Below are 23,610 nucleotides of genomic sequence, written 5' to 3' on the forward strand. Positions count from 1 at the left end.
CACACCGTTTTTTTATTATTGCATTATTAAATTCGAAATTTTTCGTGGGACACCCTGTACTAAAGCTTGCTTCAGATACAATTGGAACAAAGACAATTGCCTGTATTTCAGTTATTTATTATTGAATTCAAGATCTTTTGATGTGGAACATATCTTTTTTTCTATATAGGGGTGCAAATAAGAAAGTTACAATTACAAGTAGAAATGTGGTCAGGTTTTGAACAATTACAGCTCAGTCTGTTTAGTTTCAATCAATAATATTGTTTCTTTTTTTGTTTCGATAATAGAGGTTTTAACCTTAAGGTCATTCGCCTCTTCGGGCCAGAAAAATTTTCTGACCCTATGTGCGGGGTTGGGAATCGAACCCAGGTGGGCTGCGTGAAAGGGCATCGATTTAAAAATCACGCTCTACCCGTCCCCTAGTAATATTATTTCACCAATTGATTGGAAATATATCTACGTATTTATTTGAATGTTCATAGCCATGTATTTAATTATATATCATTGAAATGTTGATTGATAACTAGCAGTGTCCTATTTTGTCTGCTAAGTGCAGTGTCCTATAAAGCGATATTCTAGCTAACGTTTCAGTCCTACACGTAGCATGTTAGAGGTAGGTTATTGCTAGACAGCAAGCCAAAAAGTGCCATAAAACGATTTGAAGCTTTAATTAGTATGCTCTGATCTTGTGTCATGCAAGCTCGGGTGAAATTCCATGTTATGTCGTTTCGTCTGAGAAATTGACAACTACTTCAGGATACATTTTGAGTGCTTGGCATTAATTTCTAATTTATATAAGATGAGCTCGATTGATAATGAGAAAAAGTTTACCGCTTCAACCGAAATCGCAGAATGGTAGAGAAACTAAACGCTACAAAAATAACTGCTTGCATACAAAACTTGAACACAAGCTTGGTGAAGAAAAGCTCAAATATCGAAATCCGTATCGCAAGATATAATTGCATACATTTGGGATATTGATGTAATCTCGTCGGCTACAAAACAAATACAAATCAAGACAAAAAGAGTCTATATTTTGTGTTCGCGTGTTTGGCGTTGGTTCCTAATAAAGATCAATCTAAGCAGACTCTCGTGCAGTTGCGGATTCAAAAGTCTGATGGTTGATTGAATTGTTTGATTGAAAATGTCGATCATTAGAAATTTGGTTGCCTTGTTCCACATCAATGGCTCGAACAACACCATGGGGCTGATCCTTGTTGTTTTTTATACAAATGTAGCGTTTTCTTCATACTTTTAAGAAAAAATACGGATAAAATTATTCGTCACGTCAATTATTCCCCTTTCTCTGCATACCATTCTTGAACGACTTTGCTGTAATGACAGCTTGCCAAATCTGGCCAAAACATTGGTCGTGGGATCGAATGAACGGCAAAATTCGTTTTTGGAGACACTCTTTTTGGTATAGTTCCTATGTCATTGTCTGATTTGTAACGTTTTTTTTGCCACAGCTGCAAATGCCCTGCCAAATCATAATTTTTCTTGCAAATTTGTCGGCAAAAACAAATTGAAATTTGGCTGGGACATCCCCCCGAGCCGTTGCCAAGTAAAATGTTTGACCTGGGATTTGCCCGAAGTCAGCTTTGACATAGGTTTCATCGTCCATTAGAAGACATCCGTCGAACTTGGCCAGCACCTAGTTTCCGAGCACGAATTTTGACCACACTATTTTGTTTTATGGTTCGATTTGGCTGTTTGCTAGCTCGATACGACTTGATTCCTTCCCGGAGTCGAGTTCTCCTCACGGTACTATGGGCAGCACCGAATTTTCTGGCCAAATCACGGTCCGACAGATTAGGATTCCTCTTAATCGTCTTCAAAATCTTACCACGCAGTTTCCGGTCGACAGTTCCACTCCGACGATTGGCTTGAGGCTTCCGAATCGTCGTCAATGTTTCCTTATACTGTTTGATAATGGTATTTCTATGCAACTTCAACTGTTTAGCTAGCCTAGATGCAGACCACAATGAATTTTCCAAATAACTGTGCACAATTTTTTCCCTTCTTTCGGCTTCCATGTTGATTGTTTACAAAGTACAGTCGATTTGCGGAATGTCAAAAATCATACGTGAAGCTGACAAAATTCCCAATACGTGGGCGCCAAGAACTTCTAAATCCGTCCACCAGAAGCACCACAATATGAGCAAAAGTTTGTTCCAATTCAAAATGAAGCAAGCTTTAAGTATGTGTGGGATCAAGCGGCTCAACTATGGTATGCTCGCGCACCAGTCATTCAGTACAATTTAATGTAATATTATTATCGTTTGTTTTGCCCCGGTTTTAACCTATATTTTATGTCGTTTTGACACTGTCAGTGTCAGTAAAGTCTTCTAACTTTTTTTGTTTGTTTCTTATATCAGGAGGAGCTATGGCCAGTTGTAAATATCGGATAAATTTCACAAATCGGATATTTTCAGAACCAAAAGAACCAAGTGGAATTTTCCTCTACTGAACAAAATGTTTTGAAGAATTCGAAAGTAAAAAGTAGCAATATATAATTACTCCTCTAGGTCAATTAAAACAAGTTTTACTAGAAAATTTAACTTTCACCCGTACTCGACCCGAACCCGAGAAATATTTTCCTTTCCAACCCAAACCCTGCCCGTATCCGATTAAAAATAAAAATCTTTACCCGTGCCCAACTCGAACCCGAAAAAATCGGATATTTGAGTTCGAATATCCGAAACCCGACAAAATTTTTGAACCCGTACCCTAAAATTTGAAAAAAAAATCGCCACCCGAACCCAACAAGCATATTTTTTCGGTACCCATCGGTTTCGGGCTCAAATTCGAGTTCGGATCGGATTTCGGGAATAAATACCATCTCTAACGTGTATACCGCATTCCTGATGTCTTATCGATTAGTCCCAGTAAATCAACTAGCGCGAACTAATGCCACAGTATGACAGGAGATCGTTAATTAACATTTTAGTCGCTCTTGAGACTTCTTAAAATCCGACTATACGGATAATCATTGATAATGATTATTTTTGGATAATGAATTCAGAATTGAGAATAATAATAGATTTACAGGAGACAAGCTTTCAGATTTCTGATTTATAGCTAGAAGAATTTGCTGTGTTTATAAATGCTATTTTACAGCCAATAATAATGTTTAATAATTACCTGTGGTATATAATTAAACACAAAACTTCACACTGTAGACATGAATTAGACAAATCACAGCCATCATTTAAAACATCTCAATTTTCACCTTAAGCCTAGTTCACCGAAGGGCTATATATCAACAAACTAAGATAGGAATATTGAACCGTGTGATCCACAGCCCACTTGTTATGCATTTTCCACCGCATACCTACATTTCAATTTCCTACCATATAAGTTTCGCCGAAAAAAAAACAATTCCCACATACGAACTATCTAAGTTAAATTTCTCAAATCGGTTTGCAGTCGACTAATTATTAGCCTATTCTCAACTATAATCACAGTTAATGTCGAGATTCAAATGAGAAACCAATCCTCGATTCTCTCGATAACAATGGTTCGCTCGAATGCTAACCAACCAAGCGAGGAATTAGTTCCCATGTTTTGGATTAATTTTTTCGCCCCGCAGTCGTGTTCAATAATGGGCATTCACGGAAACCGGACACGAGTTTGTGCGAATCTACAAATTATAACGCTTCAACGAAACCGATTGTTCGAATCAACCCTGATGGGAATATCAATAGATCAGACTACCTTCGACTACCTAGGCAACAACAAGAAAGATGAAGGGTACTTACGCCGACCTTGTCCAGACTCCGGAGTGAAGCTTCGTGAACACTATGAAAATGTACGTGGGCTTGTTTCATGATTGGTTCCACCTCCTCCTCCTCCGATTCGCCAATATCAGAGGTCAGCGGAGTGCAGCTGAGACTCCGTGCTTTACAGTGCAGTGGATCGCTGACGGAACGCTTCATGCTACTCGAAGGTACCGCCGATGCCGTGAGGATCAAACCTTGGGCCAGTTCCGATGCGATATTGATCGCCTGTGGTGGATCGATTTTGAACGTGGGAACAATCGGCGGTTGCATCTCGAAGGATGAGTCCGGTGATATGTTGAACTGTACCAGCCGGGTAACCACCGGATCCGACTCGGTTTCATCTTCTTCCTCCACGTCCGAGTGGGACGGTTCACATTCATAGGAATAGTCGAAGTTTTCACCCCAAATGAGCGTCCGATTGGACAGATCCGCCTCACGGATGGTGTTCGACAGGCGTCGCAAATTTTCCTCCGTTAGAGTCGGCGACGCACAGCGGCTGGTATCGGAGCTGTTGTCACTGATGGTCAAGGATCTCTTGCTTTGGATAGGTCTCTGAACGCCTTCCAAGCTGTTGCTTTTCTTTTTTGACGAGAAAAAGCTCAGTAGATTTGAATGGGACGGTTGCTTTGGAAGTTCCGAGTTGCGACGCTTCTGGAAACGCTTCCTCAATGCGAGTGGCGTTTTGAGAGCCTCTTCGAAAAATGCTTTCGTAGAAGAAGATTTCCTTACTCGTCTGGGCGTTTCGTGAGCATCGAGCGGTGGACTCGACACCCGAACCGGTTCAGGAAATAGTTCTTCAGGATTGAAAGGTTCGATATTTACCGGTTCCTTCTTCAGACTTTTGTTTTCGAGTTTTAAGCTTTCCTTGCTGCTACATGTGTCATATTGGTCCTGTTCCATCGATTCGAAATCGGAATCAATAAACGATGCGTCCGCCGGCGGAGTCAATAGATTCAGTTTGTACTTTTCTAAATCTTGTGCTTCTTCTGCAATTTTGCTTATCTTCATTGGAGTCGAGCTGGGTAGCGATAAGAACCCACGCGAATCGTCGGGACTTTCGTCAACTTTCAACACTGTAAATCGTACACCTTTCATGTCATCGCTTATCTTTGGTTTTTTCAGCACCGAATCGTTCGGGTTATTGTCTGACTCGGGCGAACTAAGGCAATGCTTCTGATGATCAGCCGGATTTTCTATAACACTAAGTTCATTCTTCTCCAAACACGACCCTTCACCGTCGTTATTATTATTCACACAACACACAACTTCGTCAACGGTAGACGGCTTCCTACAGCAAACACTGGTGTTATGCTGACTGAGATCACTGAGAAACTTTCGGATGCTATCATCTTCATCACCGCCCAGCAGATTTTCGGCCGAACTTTTCAAACCTAAATCCTGAGTGGGGGGCACTTTCAGCAGTGACTTATACTCCAGGACATTCTCGAAGGACGAATCATTCGCGGTTTTCAGCAGGGTCATAAAATTTTTGTTTAGAATTGGTTCCAACAGCGCACTCCGATTGCTGCACTCAGCCGGACACTCGAAAATACTTCTCACACTGGTCGTAACTTCTACAGTACTACCGACTTTAGGCTCCGCACCACAACCGCATTTCTTGACACGACTGGTCGTCTTTTTCGTCGTGTTTGACACCAATGTTTTCATAATAATTGTTATCTCTGAAGTTTTGGTAGTTGTGACAACCGGCACCGAAGATTCCTCCTCGTGCGTCGCCTCTTGTTCCACGTCCTCGGCGGCGGTGGCGACGTTTTGCGAAGCGCAGGCCATCGTATTATTTTTCTTATCAAAAGCGCTTGCACTCTATTTACACACTGCGATAAGAAACACTTTCTCATCCACGCAAAGTATAGGACAACATCTCTATTGGCAAACACATCGATCCCGCGGAATGATTCTTGACACAATTTACTGGGACAATTTACCTTGAAAAATAAAGTAAAATAAGTAAATAAAGTTCGAATGTCGGGGACGCCTCATGACAGCCAGGCCGCCGACTGCGACGGTTTCCAGCACGGAACTAGTGCTGCCGGTTCTAGCCAGCAATTCGATATCCGATTCATCAGCAATGCGTCTATCCTTCCTCGCGATCGGAATAAAAGAGAGATCGTCTACCAGCATACACACACGCACGGCTAGGTTAGAAGCAGGCAGTATAATCATAAACACGCGTCAGAATTGCTAATGCGACTAATTGCAAGGCAAACCGCGTGCGATTCATTTGAAAAGTAAATACAATAGAATTATGGGAACTCTCGGAGGGGGGGATAATAAAATATAGCCCAACGGTGGACCTAATTATCAGGGAAGAATGCACCATGCGAGGTTCGTCTATTTAATCGACTCAAGTGAATGTCAAGGGATAGAATCATTTAATTACTGCATATCTGACTGGTTGTAACAATTCATCACTAGATTAAAAATCAATATACAATACTATTACAAAAAAATCCTTCGTTTAAACACCGAAGTCGTTCCATATCATGCCGGATTAAGAAAATCAAATGCTATTATTTAAAAACAGGGGACATATATTGTTGACAGTAATATTTGGAAACTGAGCGAAGATCTGTACGAGAAATGGTAACGTTCCGTTCATCCAGTGATGGCTTTAACGAGATGAATAAACCCCACACAAATGACCAGAAAATTTTCAGATCCATTAGACAAAATAACCACCGATAAGAATTTTTTTTTCCGCGGCGATTTAATTGAAAGAGTAGTTCCACGAATTTGTAAAGGTATGTTAAGTACTGGTAAAAAGTTAGACATGAGCGATTCTAGATATGAGTAGCAGATCATCAGACTTCACAAATTCCGAATAGAATAGTGACTTTTGAAAATTGCGAATGGTTGTTTGAATGCACGTATTATCGTTCTCATATAGAATAATAGGGGAAGATGTTCGGTTGCCGGCACCCCACCGTAACTTTGGACAGAAAGCAGATGGCGTCATTCCGACAAATGCCATGTATGTGTAATAGCAGCACGTTATTTTTGTGCCGAATACGAAGCAAACAGACGCTCGTACTTTTTGCTGCGCTCAAAACAAATTTTAATTGCGTAAAAATCAACACAAAAGTTTTTTATGTTTTTTTTTATAGTATCATAAATTGAAAAAGTGCGTGGATTGAATATCTATTTCGTGATTTAATACCAGATGCTATCAAAATTTTCGCAACCAAAGATTTTTTTCGTCATTTTCAAAATGTCTACCGATTTCGGTTACCGGCATCCCATTTTTTTCACCAAATCGCAAAAAATTGTCAGTGATATGCAGAGATGCCAAGTCTGACAACTTAACGGCTTCAATACATCCGTCATATAAGAAAAAACTTTGTTTCTCTGGTTCTGTTAGCAACGGCGACTTTAAACAAATCGTCCAAGTCAAGGAAAATGAAGTTGAATGCACTGATTAATGCCTTTAAATGTTGCTTAGTGGATAAGACGTCAATAAATCCGACTGCAGCAACGTATTCAATCTCGCAAAACCGACCAAATCAACACCAAAGGCGTTACAATCCAAATCATCGGCCAAGAGAGCCAATGCGAAGTTATCATCAGACAATGAAGACTTTGGTCCAAAGCGCCTTCGAAATGAATGAATTCCGTTTTTTCTTTGAATAATTGCAGTCTTTACTTATATTTTTCCATTTTTAGCGAAATTTCTTGGGTTGCCGGTAACCGAACACCTTTTTTTAAAACCTTTACTAAATTGATAACAAATGTTTTTCAATCGATTGAATTAACTTAGATTCTTATTCAGTTGTTAGCTAGGGACTTTAGCTTTCCATTGATGTATATATGTCCGCATAATGTGCATTTAGTCAGAAGCTTAAAAGAAAAGGGTGCCGGTAACCGGACACTCTCCCCTACTTAGATTCGAACGTAAGGTCTCCGACTTCCGGTTCCGGATTAACAGGACGATATGCGCAAAAACAAATGAAAATAAGTACACTAACTTTTTCACGTTACTTCCAGAAATTCCACAAAAACGATTTCATTTTTATTCTTCATATTTTCCGATGCCCTTAAGTAATAAATACTCTCTGATGTATGGAAAATGTTACAGTAACAATAAAAATGCTTACAATTGTGATTTTGAAAGAAGTTAAACAGATTTCAGTGAAGACATTTTATTTGCTTCAACATCTTCTTGCTTGGCAAGCATTTCTTTCTTGGTAAGAAGAATTTTAAGGTAGAATACATCAGGATGATCTGATTAATTCTTTTGTCGTGAATACGACTTACTTTACTATGGCGTGCCTTTTAAAAATTTACCCTCTGAGAGAGTGATAAGTTTTTGATCGTGAATATCTCCTGTTGTATCTAACGAATCAACATAATTTTTGCTACACGCCATCGGAAATATGATCACTATTTTATGATAAAATTATCAGTTGTGTGACATAATCTCAAATAATTCAAAATTAAACTTTTCTGAAATGTTTGGTATAAACGAGTATAAAAGAGGATAATTCATAAGGCGCGTTTGCCTTTCTCGTATTTTTAAAGCTCATAGCTCAGTGATTTGTGAAAGGATTTATGTAATCTAACTACAAATAGAATCGAAATTTTTCAACTTAAGCGTGTAAAGAAAAAGCATTGAAGTATTTCAATAGTACACTATTGAAAAACCTGTCTCATTTGACCCATGTCAACACAAGCCAATCAGAACGCGTTCTGTGGAAGAGAACAAAATATCTGCTGCTGTACAACAAATCGTTCGAGAAAATGTTCCGAACAGTGTTTAATATCGTAGTGAGTTCCAAAATTTGATCCTTCTGAAAGGCAGGAATGAATCCCGTACAGCATCTGGATAGTTTGTTTCAATGAAATACAAATCCGAAATGAAATATCGAAATTAAAATTCTATATGCTGCTGTTTTTATAGCCGTTGGGACCGACCATTAGTGAAACAGCTACAAACGAAATCAGGTAAAAAAAACCTCTCAACAAAAATTGGATCAGTTTCTATCGCCACTGCGAGCAGATGTACTTTGTGTCGTTTGCAAAGCTAGTTTCGCTTTCGACAAGAGCGATTACGTCACAGCAGACCAGTCATTTGCATTGGCGAAAAAGCAACGGTGGAGAGCATTACACAAAATCAGCCGTTCTAATGGGTCTAAAAGTTTTCTAAAGAACTATTAGGATTTGTTGTTCGCAAATCGAAAGGAAATATCCTCAATTTAGTACAAATCTAGAACAGTTTGGTTTAATTTTTGCACGTTTCGCTGTGTGAAAATCACAGTAATCGAGATCAAGTGAAACCTTCTTTGTTTTTGCGAAAAATGTGGAAAAGGGGAATGCTTGCATAATTCATACAATTGATCAACTAATTGATATTCGGAAGTGTTAAGGAACATGTCAGTTGTTTTCGTATTCACGACATCCAGTTATGTCTCTGACATTAACCACTCGCCTTTTTAATTTCAGTTTCGATTATAATAGCGCCTTCTCCTGTTATCAGATTTTACTCTGAATCTTTTATTCTTTTATTTGGATCAGGGAAAAGCCCACTGGAGTTAGTTTTGTGTCAAATTTGTTCTCCAGCAGGCATAAAACCTCCTCATCTTTCGCTTCAATAGATTAAAATCATCCAAATAATTAATTTCTTTAAATCTAGTGCTTCTATAGTAACTAAATCTAATGAGACAGAAACATAAGAAACGATTCCTTGATCAAATTACGTGATAAATGAAAGTCGAAGGAATTGAAACATTTGTTAAATATGTGGCACATGCTAGCAATAGGCTCGTTATATCCATAATTAGTTCTAACATAGGAAATCCGAAGAAAGGAATATGATCGAAGATTACGGCGTCGAATGCCAAATTGTAATAATTGCAATTACTCGGAGCAATCAATCCGCGACTAAAGTAGGTCTGCCACAAAACGAGCCTTACTAACATCGCGACTGACAAATAATAAATCGAGACCAATCAGTTTGCAGTAACAGGTAACTCGGTAAGTTTAAAGGATATCTAAATAGAAGACGTCGGAGAGCTAATCGGACAAATTTGCGTTGAATCGTTTCAATGCATTGGATTTCGTTTTAATAATAAGATGACCAGAGTTCGAGAGTTGAGCGAACTAAAGCGCAATACAGAGTTATATACATCAGAGATTTTTTTAGTAACGCGGAAAATAAATCCTAATAGCTTGGAGGCTTTGGAGACAGTAAGCTCTATGTGCTCTTTAAACTGTAACTTGGATTCCAGAAAAAAGCACCCAGGTCCTTAACAGACGATGCGTGTTGGAGAACAGTTTGTGGAATATTATAGTCGAACTTGAATACAGACTTTTTGCTACTAAAAGAGATGACGGAGCATTTTGTGACATTTAAAACCATTTTGAAATATGAAATATGAAAGTCATCGGAGAACGGCAGTTTCATACACTTGATCGAAAAATTTCGCTCAACGATCGAAACTTCTTCATTTTTCAAAAGGCACGGATGGGATAGCCATCAATCTGTAGGTTTTAATAACAGCTTTAAAATAATAATTATCAAAAAAAATTAAAACCCCGATTTTTTTTATTTAACTTCTTCGAATTATTTTGAAATTATTGAAAAAAAAATCTAATTTTTTTGTCAGTGTATATTTTTTTAGAGTGCCTAATCGATTCCCTACAACTTTTTCCTGAACGTCATTTTTATACAATTAACGGTTCCGAGTTACAACGATTTGCAAAAGGCAAAAAGGTGAGTCGGATTGACCTCTCCATCGGTTCAAATCTTATGGTTGGCCATACTGAAGCCATGTGCCAAGTTTCATCCAAGTCGGAGAAGGTCGATTCTGATTTTGTCACTTTTTCGTCTACTCATTCCTGGAATTGCTCTATATGATGTCAATTGTCTGTCAGTCGGATTAATTTCAAACTATTAGGTAAATATTTCACCGAATCAAATACACAATTTATGATATGATTCCAATGCCTGTTTTTCGCCTATCAACTAATCAATCACACATTCTATCACATTGTCGCTTGATTCAGAAGGTTCAAAGTGACATTCGGTGAGGAAAGTGGAGTTACAAGTTGCGAATAAAACACATTCCACAAGTAACACATATTAGGATCATGAAAGATTTTCATGGGCTATTGTTCATGGTTAGGACCATTTTGATCATAAATCAAGAAAAATTGTCATTATTTCATGAAAACATGAAATGAAGTCCGAAAGTCGGATCCGGATGAAATTTAATAGCAACCGATGAGTCCGTAAGTCCTTTCATTTGAGCCAGTCATCTCTGGGAAAAATGAGTGACTTTAATTGACACATACACACCTACATACATTACTCAACTCGACTGAGTCGAATGGTATATGACACTTTTCCTTCCCGGTCAATTTTTACTAGTCGATTTTTTGCAGTCATTGAAGCAATAATCATTCGAATTAACTAAATTGCATTCGAATTTCAAGAGCTATTAATCAATTAATCGGTCGATAATTTGACATCCCTATGTGGTACTCAAGCAGAATAAACTTTACCGTTTGATTATCGGTTCAAATTAGATCAAATGATCGAACCAATCCCAATCGTATTTAATTTTACAGTCAGTTCACTGAAATATCAGTCAGATACTAAATTTCCCTAGCATTCGACATTCTTCAAAACAAACGAGACAATCTCTACAAGCAATCACGTCACGTTGTATGACACACGATCTCCAACCAAACATGGTCTGACGTTGATTATGATTCACACCACTTGCTTCGAACGTACGATAATCTCTCTCTCTCTCATTTCAATCGACATCGATTACTTAGGTGAACTTTCAATCAAGATATGTCACTGCAAATCCTAAAATAACTGAATCTACTACCGCAACACATTCGATCAGTGCGTAAAGTGGCACGAACTCTCTCTTTCCGGTCGAAAGATTTTGCGGCAGATAGTAACTTTCGTAAACACACCGACTGCACTATCAAATGGCACTGTTCATCTTCCTTTCTCCAATCACACATTCACACGCGAAACGTCCGCGAGAGGTCAGCGATTGTGGCGAACATTCGCGAGTCACGCACTGTTTTATTATGTTACTTCCGAATTTCGATCCACCGCAATAAACGTCCGCAGGTAAACTAGTGACTCAGCCTGTTCGCATCCGCCGATTGAGTCCCCTGAGCTAAGTGGCAAACAAACCATGACTGACTTCCTTCGGCGATCGAACAGTCGAAGCCGGTCGGACGAGCAGAGGATCAAGACACGCGAAGCACAGCGCAAAGGTGTTTTCTGAAAGGGAAGACGACAAAAAAGGAAGAAAACTCCGTGCTACCCGCGCAAACCATCGTGTGCATCGTGCATACACATGTATGCGATTGGACTCACAAATTTCTTCTACGGAAACGCAAGCCAACGGACCAAAGCAAGTGCCAAAACCTGCACTGCCGGCTGCACACGGTCCCGGTTCCAGAAAGGAGGGTTGGTTGAACGTCGGTATTTTTTTTAATTTTCTTCGAATAAAACTTCCCTCTAACCTGCTGTCAGTTAGTTGATGCTAGTGTGCGCCGGAAGGTGGACGATCCCCGAACAACCGGCAGTGATCAAGAAGACACTGCCGACCCATCGATTTTTGACAGTTGTTTTTACGTTTCTAATTCGAGATTTCTATTGATAATTCCAACTCAACATCGCCAATTATACGTTTTGTAGTAAGCCGCAGTGTACAGCTAACACTGTCTAAAACCGCAGCAGGTAACTGTTTTAAGGGATTCCATATGTTGAATCCCCGCGTGTGCCTACAGCTTAGTGTGCATCATATTTCCCCCCGTCTTTTCTTCGTACGTATCCTGCTGCTGCCTGTCATAAACGGTCAAGTTGAAGTTTCAAGTAAGCAAATCCTAGAAAGAGAACCAACCGGTCTCGCTTAGAACACGACTTACAGTATCAGTCTAGCAAATGTTATTCATCGTCATCGGGAGCAGCACCAGTCGGGTCATGTGAGTAAGAACACATCGTGTCTGATGAAGCCTGCCAATGTCATCAGCTGGAGTGAGATCAATAACAGACATATTTTTAGATTTCTCTAGAAATGTGAATCAGTCGAACTGTCTTTTACTCTACATTTCATTTGCATTGGCATTGAGGGAGAAAACTATTTGCTGTGGAATGCTTGAAGGGTTCTTTCGTTTCAATGTGTGAAAAAAATTTAGATGCAACGTTCCGAAACTGAACCATTGCCACAAGGAATTTTCCCGTTCAAAAAACAAAACCTAGCAAAAATACGCTATAAAAATATTAATTTTGCATTCGCCTTGGTCTATCGGTAGACCGGCACCGAATCAAGACGTACTCCTTATCAAAGTCCTTTCCAGTGCATAATTGTCGGTCGTTTTCGTTCTTTTCCCTTTCTCGAAACATGTAATAAAGATATACAAACACACACCAACAAGGCGATCTGTAATTTATTCACATCTCACATGAACCAAAAAAACATGCTACCTGTTGCACGAAGCGGGTTAGGAAAAAATGTATTCGTTACTGCGGTTTTTCGCCTGTATTTTATGACTCACACGCAGCTGACCTAGGACTCTTGGGAATGAGGGAGAATAAATCCATTAACGAACAACAAAAAAAGTTCGAAACAGGTGATAAAGGTTTGTATTGAAATAGAAAGTCGACAAAAAATATTAGATTCGATATATTTCGCTCGTGCGCATTACACCTGACTCTGAACGCGGACAAAAGAGACAAATAGAATTAGAGCTTCTAAAGTTCGACTTACTGTACTAGGAGGGTAGAAATAGGAAACCATCTTAACCAAATAAAAGTCCGAATAATGTTAGAAGGCTAGTGCTCTTTCCAATTACACCGTGAGATTCCTTCGGTCCGCAGAGGTAGGTAGTGCGATGCTGTTATCTAGGACAATATAAAAAAAACATGAAGCAGTACCCCGGTAACCAATAAGCATATACTAGTCCCTCATTATGACAGCAAATAATCGCTAATTGGCATTTCAATCGCACTTGAAACTAAATTAAGGTCGACTTTTGCCAAATATACGGCTATTCATAGATAATGCTTACTTATGGCTAATGTGCATTCTGAAAGCTGAATTCTGATTGATTTACAACAGATGAGCTTTCAGATTGCAGATATAGAGCTATTAGCATTTTTGGTGCTTATAAAAGACTATTTTAATGCCATTATTAGTGCTTATTGGTTACCTGGGTATTTGCCAACCGAAAAGTGAAGAGGCGTGAGTTAGCAGATACCACAAGCATGCAGACTCCAAACTAAAAACGCGAGCGCATTTTGGAAGAGTGTTAGGCCATTCTAATGTGAGATCGGGTGGACTTTTGGCGTCAATTGGTATTACTTAGTCGGTTGAGTGTCAAATAGGAGTATCGTCAATTTGTAACTGTGGATTAAACATGACTCCACTACCCGGATGTACACCTAATAAATTTGCGATTTTTTCGATAGTTAACATTCCATTGTCGAAATTGTTCTGACGCAAGTGGAAGTGTTGACGGTCATGCTCTTACACTTCGACCATGTGAAAAGCGGATTTGAAAATTCAAAGAAGCAGAATTCGACCTTAACGACGTTGGCAAGCGAAAAATATTTGATGACGCCGAATGGCAATGATTACTAAATGAAGACGCCATCGCAACGACAACTGGCAAAGGCACTCGGAGTTGAACACCTAGCAATTTCCAAACGTCTACGAGTAATGGGAAAAATTCAGAAGTGTAAAAAGTGCCGCATGCCACATGAACTGACCGAGAGACAAATGGAAAAGCGAAATGTGATATGTCAAATGCTGCTTCAACGATACTTCAAAATCAATGTATTGACCATGACTTTCTACGCGGAAAGAATTCCGTAATCGTTACCATGATTAAAAAATCATGAAACGAATCATCCTTTCCTCTCATGAAATCATGAACTTTATTCATTATTTTACTATCAACATATTTACAATCCGCAATGCATTTTATTCGAAAATATTAACTCCACTTTTTAAACCGAACCATCCGAATAGAGGGATATTGTGTGATAGATTAATGGGTAAAATGCAGACATGTATGTATGTATGTATGTATGTATATAGGTAGCCACCATCCTAGCTGAAGTCTTGCTCTGCGTGCGGTTCCACTCGACAGTAACATCAAAATTCGTTACCAATCTATACTCAACATACTACTGTGTGATGGAGCCAAAAGGGGATGGACGGTCTCGTAAGCCGAGTGACCTACGTGAAAAACCGTGGGGACCAAAGAATCTCCTTCCAACGGTATGATCCAATAGGTTGAGTAATGATTTTTTCTTACTTGTCCAGCTTTCCACTAGATGGTTTGTTGAAGAAGGGCGCGTCAAATATTTTACAACTGTTGGAGAGAAATGCATCAGTATCGAAAGAGTAACACTTTTCCTCCTTGACTCCGATTGGCACCCCACTTCTTTGTCCAGTTGTAGCTTCAATGATACCTTGATGCGATTATCATGTATTGTATACAGTGCGGAATATCATGTAATATAGTATAATAAATATAATATGTTGGAAAGCAATATAATATAATATAACATGATGTGAAATACTCTAATAACTCATAATATAATACAATAATTACAATATATTTAATGTAATACCATGTTCACACCTCGATTTTAAAACGCGTTTTAAGGCTATCTCAATTCTTGTTGATTATATTAAACTCGTTTTAACTACGTAGTGTGAACATAGTATTATATAATATAACACAATAAGATATAAAACATTATAGAATAATACTACATAATACAGTATAATATGAAACAATGTAATATAATCCGATATACTGGGATATTAATGGGTAAAATGCAGACATTAGAAAAAAACCTAAAATTGTGCACATGATTCTGAGAAATATTTAACAGTTTGAAATTAATTGTGTTTAACGATCATTTGACTGATAGACAACTGAAATCATATAAAATAACGAATAGACTAAGTACGGTTACATCTTTCATTTAGCAAATACTGAAGCAATGTTTTGAATTAATAAAACTGATTTTTTGCTTTTCTCCATATACCATTCAATTCAGTTCGTCGAGTACGCAAAATGTCTATGCGTGTGTATGTGTGTGTATGTGTGTATGTATGTGTGTATGTAACATTTCGAGATGACTGAACCGATTTTCACAAGCTTAGATTCAAATGAAAGGTCTTATGGTCCCATATAAAATTCCAGAACTTTGTTCTGATCCGACTACGGGTTCTGAAATTACAGGTTGATTTGAGTAAAAAAATTCAATTTCAAATTACTCACTTACTTTTCCCAGAGATAGCGTGACCGATTTTAACTAACTTAGTTTCAAATGAATGGTCTTATAGTCCCTAATCAAACTTCTAAAGTTCAACTGGATCCGACTTCCAGTTTCGGAATTACATGATTGGGAGTATTGAACATTTCAAGCAGAGCAGTGATGCCAAACACGGAACAATGGGGTTTCTGGAAGCTCAAATCAGTTCGAATCAAAAGGCCTTGTCAGTTGACGGCCAAACGTATCCATTCCGAATATCAGTCCACGGGTTCCGATTCCGGAAGCACCGGAAATAGGGGTAACAAACTCTGAAATGGAACTAACTCACTTTCCTCAGCGATGGCTTGACCGATTTTTACAAACTTACTTTCAAAAGAAAGGTACATGGGGAAAAGAAAACACAACACCGCTTCTACGACCAAAGCACGCTGTGTGCGATTTCGTACACGCGGTAAAAAAATGTGTTATTCGCTTATAACCAAAGAAAATAACCGTGACTGAAAAGGTCGAACTTTGATCAAAATAATTGTATTTTTATCCTATTGAATGAGGTTGAATTTTATTCGCATCCGACTTCCAGGATATTCAAAGATAAAAATTCTTAACCTACATGTACGACACAAGAAAGTACGAAATTTTCGAAGCAGATTGTAAAACTTGTAGACCTGGCTATTTAATGGCCCTAAAAACTATAACTGTTACAGTCTCCCGATGCAGGTTCCAGAAACAGTTATCCAAAATGTCCAATATGAAACTTGCATCGATTTCTCGTAAAATGGTAATGAGAAAGGCACCATTACGCCACTAGGTAGTTTAAAACAGGTTTTTTTACGAGCATGAACTTAGTGAGGCAACTATCGCCGATGATAACGCAAATAGGTGAATAATTTGTTGCTAATTAGTTACGGTATTTTCGAATTTATTGCTCAATTCATTTTTTTTTTTTGAGTACTTCGCTAAATTCATATGAAGTTAGCAAAGCCCCCTTCCAAATATGCTTCAAAACAAATCAATGCCCAGTGAATAATTTGTTCAAAGTTATGGTTTCGTTAACTTCATATGAACTGAGCGAAGTACTCAAATTTTTTTTTGAAAAATTGAGCATAAAATTCAAAATTACCGTAACTAATTAGCAACAAATTATTCACCTATTTGCGTTATCATCGGCGAAAGGTGCCTTGCTAAGTTCATACTCATGTATTATTTTTTGTATTTTTGATTCTGTTGTTGTTTTTGCCTTTCTCATATAGAAAGGTTAATAGAGCTGAGCAATGTCTGTGTGTGTGTATGTATGGGTGTGTGTATGTGTCACTAGGTTTTCTCGGAGATGGCAGAACCGATTTTGACAAACATAGATCCAAATGAAAGGTCTCCTGGCCCCATACGGAATTCCTGAATTTCATCCGGATCCGACTTCCGGTTCCGGAGTTATAGGGTAAAGTGTGTTCAATATTGTACACCGTCACTTAAACCGGCGAAACAAAAAACGTAAAAAAATTTCTAAACTGGTCTCAAAACTACACAAATCGATAGTTATTGTCAGTAGGCAGCTAAACAAACCGATTCCGGCTATCCTGGTTTCCGGTATCCGGTTCCGGAAGTACCGGAAATAGTGGTCATATATACCAAAATGAATCTCACTCACTTTTCTCAGCGATGGTTTGACCGATTTCCACAAACTTAGATTCATATGAAAGGTCTTCCGGTCCCATACGGAATTTCTGAATTTCATCCGGATCCGACTTCCGGTTCCGGAATTATAGTGTGTTCAATATTGTACACCGTCACTTAAACCAGTGTTTTTACATAGTTGTTCAAAACCACAATACTTTAATACTGAAATAACTGATTCACAATATATGAATTCAAATTGATCTTTAGAAGAGACTACTTGACTATTCGAAAGCATAGCATTGAAAACATTAGTTAAAGCAAAGATTTCTGGGAAAATGTTGGAATCATACGTATAAAATGCGATCATAAAAAAATACATTTCATACTTGAACGGCTGAATGAAAAAAATTGGATAAGTGCAACATAGTTTAGAAAATCCATTTGAGTATTCTTGATTGCAAAAACTAGAAAAAAAAGCTTTATAATGCAAAAACCGAATAGAAACATTTGTATGCGGGTTTTGCATTCGAAAATACTTAAACGAGTTTTCGTAACTAAGTTCCATTCATGCGGTTTTTGCATTCAGCCGTTGATATGAAATGATTTCTTATTTTTAGACACTACACCTAAGTTTATACTGCAAGGAAGCCCGTGATACATCATACCCCTGAAGTTATATTCACCAATTTAATATATGTTACGTTCAGTTTCAGCCAAAAAAGACCAAATAGTTCACGATCCAAAAACTTTTGAGCATGGTATATAATCATAACATGAAAATGCACTCTTTATCTGAAATCTTGACTCATTTTGCTCAATTGCAGAATTTAAATTCTGCCCGTGTACACTTCTTGACAACCTTTGTGGTAATTTATTTTTCAATCGTTGAAAGTAACAACAATATTTTAATATTTTCTAGACTATTTTTCAATCGTTGAAATCATCAATAACATTTCAATGAAGTATTAACTTTTCCACATGGGTCTAATAATATGACCAGGAACTGTAGTGACACTACATATTGGAAGTACAATTTAATTCAGTCCGTTTTTTCGGAATCAAAAATGTACTTATTTGAAAATAAAAAGAATTTGAAGATTAATCAAAGTATCTTCCATCGCTACTTACTACTTTTTCCCACCTCTTAGGTAATTTTCGAACTCCATCTCGAAAAAATCTCTCCTTATTTGAGATGATACAATTTTTGATTTCTGCGAAAGAAGTACCCCAATGACCTGCCAGATCGTGCTGCATCGCTCGGAAGAATCAGTAATCAGAAGAAGCAATGTCAGGAGAAAATGGCGGGTGCGGCAAAATAATTTTTTCAAAACTTTTGCGATCATGCAGGAGAATGACTTTATTATGCTTGTGTTTCGACCATAATTCATGGGTTAAACAGATCAATTGCAGTCTATACCGATCACCAGTTCTAGTATCGCCTGGTTGTAGTAGCTCATAGTACACAATATCCTTTTGGTCCCACTAGATGCACAACCGATGACCTTCGAACCATGAATATTCGGCTTTGGTGTTGATGTTGATGGCAACAACTGACCGGGCATAGAGCAATCTTCTTTATTGCCTTTGAATCAGTTGCTCGCAAGCGATGTCTCTCGGTTTCAGTTCATAAGGCATCCAACTACCTTGCTCTCGAATCATTCCCATGGATTTTAATCGTATCGAAAATGCTGGTTGAGTCACTTCCAATGATTCTACACGCCCCTCTTGCGTTTGACTAGGTTGGAGGCATCGAGTAATGCCTCCAACTGTTTGTCTTCGAATTTTTTGGTTATCCGGAGCGAGACCTGTCTTCAACGCTAAAATCTCCATTCTAGAAACGTCGAGACCATTCCCTACATAATTTATAAGTTGGCGCATTATCAACATAAACATCCACAGGCATTTGATGCGCTTCAGCTGCACTTTTCTTCCAATTAAACAGAAAACTAAAACTTCCCCCAATGAACAACACGTTAAAAAAAAACTCGAAGCAATATGAACCGAATATTAATGACAAATGTCTAACCTCTCGAAGCTATCGACATCAGCTGTTACTGTTCATATTCATAACAGCCAGAGCCTCTTTTGAAAATGGACCGAACTAATTTGTACATCCAATACTTTTAATATTAAAAAAGTAACCAATGCCAACGAAAAAACAGTAAACAGAATTGCTAGATTTGGTTAATTTAACTGGAAAAAAATTTTCTTCACTAGTTAATCGTACAGTAAACCGAATTATTTAATTTCATCGATTTTCAATAACACTGAGCGCATATCTTCAAGTCATAACTGAATAGGATGTTTAGTATCAATAGGATTGTAGTTTTTTTTTCATGCGATGGTTCTGTACGATAGGAATCGGTTGCGAAGTCTATCGAAGTCAAATTCCACCATAATGTATTTTATAAAAAAAATGTTCTTGTATTATTTTTCAACTGAAGTGAAGTGCATCTCATTATTTTTTTAGTAATTATAGAGTTTGGAGGGAGTGTAAATTTATTTTGCCTAAATTCGGATGGGAATCTTAAAAATAATTAATTTTGTTGAATGATTTAGCACTTTTGAGATAAATGTTCAACCCATATCTAAAACAACCACGAATATGTAATCGCTAACTCGTTAACCTTACCGATATATTCTCCGTCGAATTGAATCCACATACCAATCCGCTCAGCATCATCCGGGTCAGTCCACTTGAACCAATATGGCATCGGTTATACCACACACCACCAACTCTGACACTTGACATGCACTTTCAGAACTTCCACACTTGCTTATCATATAACAACTTACTCATTTTTTGTTTAGCAACAACATAACTTATTTTTCTTTCAAACTAAAAATTGCATCACTGATGGCTCGTTGGCTGGTATTCTATACGGACTTTCCCAAAAAAACAGGTTGATTCAGCTGCGACAAACTCAAACCCGATACTCAAATAGCGACAGACAACCATCGTAAAACAATTGTACTGATAAGTAGGTATGATGACAGCACATTATTTTTGAAACAATGAAACCGGGCCATCCGGTACGTCATTGACTATATTTAACCAGAGTGAACATGGTTTGGTATACCGAGTTGACACGCTAGACGTAATATCGTTTTGAACAAGACCGGATCCAAATCCACCCGTTTGGAAACGAAGATGATTCGGAATGTCTCAGTGAAGTGACCGAAAATCCTCTCAACCAACACCATGAGGTCTCATTTCCTGCACTTCCTCGACCGATTTCAGTTTGTTCCAAAGCATTAATTATGAGAAAGAGAATCCCTATGTGCACCGTCAGTGGACCGGTCAGACCAACCAGACTAACGCAAGGGGAAAATGGAAATCAAATTGACCGGAGATCTATAGCATATGGTATTACGGTGTGACATAAATGAAGCCAGATAGACAAGTGGCACGAAGTGCTAATAATCCGTATAAAGTTGTATTTTCTGTTCCTTTTGCTATCTATGTACGAGAGTAATTTTTCACCATATGCCAATGTATTGGAATGAGGTCACTCAATCGTACATTTAATGCTGTTTTTTATTCACTGTGAAGTCTGTGGAGATTTACGCTTCGGAGCTATTTGTGATGTTAATCGATTTTAGTATTATAATTAAATCGGACATCGCAAATGATAAAATTGAATAGCTGATTTTTTCTCACACACTTAAAATGTTGACCTGAAAACAGTTTTGCAAAAGTAGAACTACAGGGTTTTCAGGATGGAATGTCGCTAAAAGAAATTTCGTTTTGAAGACATTGTGCAAAATTAAATTGTACTAGGAGAGATAGCATTAGCTGACAAGAGCGAACTACATCTAGAGAAGACCTTAGAATTACCAGAACCATGAAGAAGGATTCTTCCGAATCCTCATTCAAGATCCAAAAACGAGCTCGATTTGTCTGTTTCTGATCGAACGTTGTAGCACATTGATCAAGAAGTCCCCGATCTGGCAGACAGATGGCGTCACTAATTTAAAATCCCACCTGCGTTCCTACAGATATTATCGGTCAAAATTTCTTTCCATTTTGTTCAATAATGTGTTAGTTTTTTATTAGAAACAATTGAGAGAAAACAAAATGCGTTTTCTCACAGTTTGACCGCTACGCTTATTCCAGGTTTTGAAATCCGAACTGCTACCGCATTCTCCATGTTCGCCAGATTTAGTCCACAGCGATTATTTTCTTTTGTTAGATTTAAAAAGAAAGCTTGCTGGAAAAAGATTTGCATCAAAAGATCAGGTCATCGCTGAGACTCTTTCGGTTAACGAGAAACACATAAAAAAAATAAATATAAAAGTATTGTATAACTGTTGGAACACTGTAGGAACAATTGTACTGTTGTTCAATGAGAAAACATAAATGAATAAAATTGAAATTTGGAAACAAAAGTGTTGGATTATTTGTCAGACCGGGGACTTTTTCGCCAACATGTACACACGGTTAACTTTGGGTTTTGTGTTAGGATACTAGAAGCTGTCTTGAACTCAGTTTTCTACATTTCATCACTGCCAACAAGAAACAAGCCATAGGCAAGACTCGAGCCCACAACTGTCTTCTTAAATACCATGGAGATGTTCTACTAACTAATTTTTGAATTAAAAGGTGTTTGTTCAATTCCATACCGGCATTCAGATCAACATTATTGGAAACGATGAAATGCCTCGTGAACTGGTAACTGGTTCGAAAACTTTTTAATTCACGATACTGTCAAAAAAAAACCGTGTAACATGGCAAAGGTAATAAAGTTTGTTCCACTAATTTGAAACAATTCATTTAAATTATAAAACGTCAACAGCGCAATAAAGTTCGAGACTCGGAAAATAAGAATATTTGTACGCGCACCACTCAGACAACTATTGCTGTTCTTGTTATGACTTAGTAGTCATTTGCCTATCAGTGCGTACAGTTAACAATGTTCACGGTAATCGTTGCTCCTGCCAGCTGTACAGTTCGCACTGAAACAAGATTTTCGTTTGCAGAAGGATGTTCAGTTGCCGCCAGTTATCGAGAGTTATGCCTAGTTTACGAACCTACTGTAATGAGTGAAGGAAGGGGTCCACACTCATGCCAAGACCCAAGGGAAAAATTCAAAGCATTCCGTTGAATTTTTTGTCGTGAATACCATTTACTTTACTATGAAGCACCTTTTCAAAATTTACCTCGTACCAGAATGGGTAGAACTTAATCGTGAATATCTCTTGCTGTATTTAAATAAATCACGCAAATATGATCAGCAATTTATTATGAAATTTTCAGTGCTATGAAATAACCACAAATAACTCAAAATTATAGTTTTCTAAAATGTTTGATTTCAACGATGTATGAAGAGAAAAACTCATGACCCTTGTTTGTCTCTCTCCTGCTCGTAGGACAGAATTGTATTTTCGGGTTATCAACTGGGTAGGTAAAAAATGGGAGAATGAGTGTTGACACGATTGATTCATTCTAGCCTGCACTGTAAACTTTTAATATCAGTAAATCAACTATTAAAGAACTTTTTTGATATTTTCTGTTTTACTTTCTTTCGTCCTGTCTTATTAATTTGTGTGCGCGGTGAATTCGTCTTACTTTAGTTTAGGTGCATCTAGGTCGTCAAATGGTGAGATAACTAAGTCCTCACAGGTTCCTATCTCATGCCTCCCCATGTGTCTATGATGACATTTGATCAATAGATCGGCGTCGACTGGGTGCTATCGTCTTCTGCGTTAGTAACAGAATGAGAGGGTGCGAAATGGCTTATAAGTTGAAGCTCATCCTAAAGTGCAATGTTTATCATAGTATATTACTGAAAGTCCTTTCTAACAAACAAACCATCAGACGGGTTTAAGCTGGTATAGCTAAATTCTTAATTATATGGCTGGATGTTCTTGATGGAAGGCACCGGGTCCTCAAAACCCATTTTGGCCTTCTTAATAGCAGTTATATGAAAGCTC

The 23,610-nt window shown here is 38.0% G+C and overlaps 1 protein-coding gene across 3 annotated transcripts in view; it reads right to left on the reverse strand.

The window, feature by feature from the left end:
* The window catches only part of LOC131432618 (regulator of G-protein signaling loco), a 120,948-nt gene that overhangs the window by 77,214 nt on the left and 20,124 nt on the right, over positions 1 to 23,610 (reverse strand). Inside the window, exons 1-2 of one of the 3 annotated variants that reach the window (XM_058598993.1) lie at positions 11,636 to 11,912; positions 3,762 to 5,728 (exon numbers count right to left, since the gene is read on the reverse strand). The exons of the other annotated variants lie outside the window; for them this stretch is intronic. Of the exons in view, the coding sequence (XP_058454976.1) occupies positions 3,762 to 5,573 (1,812 nt within the window). The 5' untranslated portion in view covers positions 5,574 to 5,728; positions 11,636 to 11,912. Of the gene's footprint in view, positions 1 to 3,761; positions 5,729 to 11,635; positions 11,913 to 23,610 lie in introns of those variants that run through there. 3 annotated transcript variants of the gene reach the window in all.

The sequence above is a fragment of the Malaya genurostris genome, chromosome 2, assembly GCF_030247185.1.
Source record: "Malaya genurostris strain Urasoe2022 chromosome 2, Malgen_1.1, whole genome shotgun sequence".
Lineage (NCBI taxonomy): Eukaryota > Metazoa > Arthropoda > Insecta > Diptera > Culicidae > Malaya > Malaya genurostris.